Raw genomic sequence first — 2,574 nt, 5'->3', positions numbered from 1 at the left:
TAATCATAAAGTTGTAAGTTTGAATTTTGCAGAAATTACTTATTGAAGTTATTGATTTTCTTAATTTGATTGAATGGGTAAACAATAACCACATAAATGGATCGGAATTCATATTCCACTTAACCACGCACCATACCTAATTAGTTTATTCTGTTTACACTGTCTTGGATTTTTTGGCAATTAAGTTGATGACGCTTATCCAGTAGAATAGTCTACGCAAGGTGTTTTCTCTGTTTATATATAATAGGAGCAACAACGTAGCTCTCATACCTAAAGACATTATTCACCGAATATAGAATTCCATTTCATCGTAGTATAATATAATGGAAGAAGAAATATGGTCCTTTTACGAGGAAGAAAGTGATGAGGAAATTTCAGATGCCCACTGCGCAGAAGAGCTTCAACTCCAGGAAGCTCTCCAGGCCTCCTTCGCCAGCCTGCAGATCTTATCATCAATCGAAGAAGAAGAAGAAGAAGAAGAAGAAGAAGAAGAAGAAGAAGAAGAAGAAGAAGAATCGTCTGGGTTTTTCTGCGGGATTTGCATGGAGAGAAAAGAATCATCGGAGATGTTCAAGAACAACAACAACACATGCTCTCATTCCTTTTGCTCCCTATGCATCAGCGAATATGTCCAGTCCCGGATTGATCTCAATCTCCCTCCCGGAACCTGCCCGGATCCTGATCGGAACTGTCCGGCCACAATCGACCTCTCCTCCTGCGTGTCAATCCTCCCAGAAGCCGCGATTGCGAAGTGGGAGAGATGGTTAACCCTGTCCAGCGTCGATGCTTCTCAGATCGTTTATTGCCCCTACGGCGACTGCTCTGAGATGTTCGTGGACGAAGAAGATGATGATGATGATGAGGAGCAAGAAGTGATCACGGAGACAGAGTGTCCCTTCTGCCGGAGAGTGTTCTGTGCGCAGTGCCGCGTGGCGTGGCATGCCGATCAGGATTGCGAGGAATTCCGGGAATCTAAGGAGAAGGAAGGCGATGTGGAGGTTGAGGAGATGGCCAGGAACTTCAAATGGATGAAGTGCCCTCATTGCAACCGCGTCGTTGACAAGATTGATGGCTGTATACACATCACTTGCTGGTTAGTTTAATTTGTCTATATGCCCATTTTGCTTTGCTTACAACCTTAACTAGGAGTAAAAGAATGGTAATTCGGTGAGAGGTTTTGTTGGTTTAATGGTTTCTTGGATTCAGGTGTGGACTTGAATTTTGCTATGTCTGTGGTTCCAAATGGAGCGAAGGTCATTGGGATTGCCAAACTGAAAATGATGATTATTACTAAAGATTGGATGAAATAGAAGAGATTGGAGTCGTTTTATCGTGAGATCGGGAATACCAATTCGTATAAATTGTCATGCCATTTACTCATTTATGTCATTTGCTAGAGAGGTTTGTGAAGAACACAATGAAATACTTGCTCAATTTCAGTGGTGTTTCCGGCAAGTAAAGTCGTCGACGTCGACCTATACGACGGCGATTTGGTTGTGAAGAATGGTAAGGAAATTGTGGTCTAACGAAATTTTCATGTGTTCCAGTTCCACAATCGGATTGTCGTTGTCGAAGTCGTCGGTAATGTCGCCATTGACCCATCTTGGCTCCTACCGTTGACGGTTTAGTCGTCCGCATAAGGTTTTTAGTAATGAATTTTTTATTGTTTTTTTTTTTTCAAAAAATAAAACGTGAAAACCCAAAGTTTTCTATGTAAAATGAATTGTTTTTAAATTAGGAAATAAAAAATAAATAATATTTGAAAATTTATAAATGAATTTAGAAGGAATAAGTTCCAAATTGGCAATTGAATGTCTAAGAGTGCAAATAGGCCGCCACTCAACACCCCAAATGTATGCAATTTCACCTCATAGCAACTTGCAATCCCTTTTCCCTTTCTTCTGATTGCCTGCTTCCGTGGATGGTGAGTTGACATTTAAAAAAAAATCATTTTCTTTCCTTTTGTTTAGGTGAGTTGACATTTAAAAAGAAATCATTTTCTTTCCTCTTGTTTACGTGGATGATGAGTTGGCTCTAATGAGATATTTTCTAAAAGGTAGCTAAACTGGTCATAAGTTTAGGAAGAATGACCAGGATCGAGTCTCACCAGCGCACAGTAAGCAAAGAGTCTCACCAGCGCAGTAAGCAAAGAACCAAAGAGAAGCGCAGTAAGCAAAGAGTCTCACCAGTGCAGTAAGCAAAGAGTCTCACCAGTGCAGTAAGCAAAGAGTCTCACCAGTGCAGTAAGCAAAGAGTCTCAAGAGTCTCACCAGTGTAGTAAGTAAAGAGTCTCACCAGCGCAGTAAGCAAAGAACCAAAGAGAAAAGCAAAGAGTCTCACCAGTGCAGTAAGCAAAGAGTTTCACCAGCGCAGTAAGCAAAGAACCAAAGAGAAAAGCAAAGAGTCTCACCAGCGCAGTAAGCAAAGAACCAAAGAGAAAAGCAAAGAGTCTCACCAGCGCAGTAAGCAAAGAACCAAAGAGAAAAGCAAAGAGTTTCAGCAGCGCAGTATGCAAAGCAAAAGAGTCTCACCAAGCAAAGCAAAAGAGTCTGCAAAAGAGTCTCACCAGCAGCG

The 2,574-nt window shown here is 41.3% G+C and overlaps 1 protein-coding gene across 1 annotated transcript; it reads left to right on the top strand.

Annotated features, from left to right (window-relative positions):
• Nucleotides 1-265: 265 nt before the first annotated feature.
• LOC109183053 (probable E3 ubiquitin-protein ligase RNF217) lies at nucleotides 266-1,676 on the top strand. Its single transcript, XM_019333268.1, has 2 exons — nucleotides 266-1,093; nucleotides 1,207-1,676. The coding sequence occupies exons 1-2, from the start codon at nucleotides 324-326 to the stop codon at nucleotides 1,292-1,294; spliced, it is 858 nt and encodes a 285-aa protein (XP_019188813.1). The 5' UTR covers nucleotides 266-323; the 3' UTR covers nucleotides 1,295-1,676.
• Nucleotides 1,677-2,574: the final 898 nt, after the last annotated feature.

Source organism: Ipomoea nil, unplaced genomic scaffold (genome assembly GCF_001879475.1).
Source record: "Ipomoea nil cultivar Tokyo-kokei standard unplaced genomic scaffold, Asagao_1.1 scaffold1096, whole genome shotgun sequence".
Lineage (NCBI taxonomy): Eukaryota > Viridiplantae > Streptophyta > Magnoliopsida > Solanales > Convolvulaceae > Ipomoea > Ipomoea nil.
The sequence above is the reverse complement of the archived record's forward strand: the minus strand, read 5'-3'. Positions and strand labels throughout refer to the sequence as shown.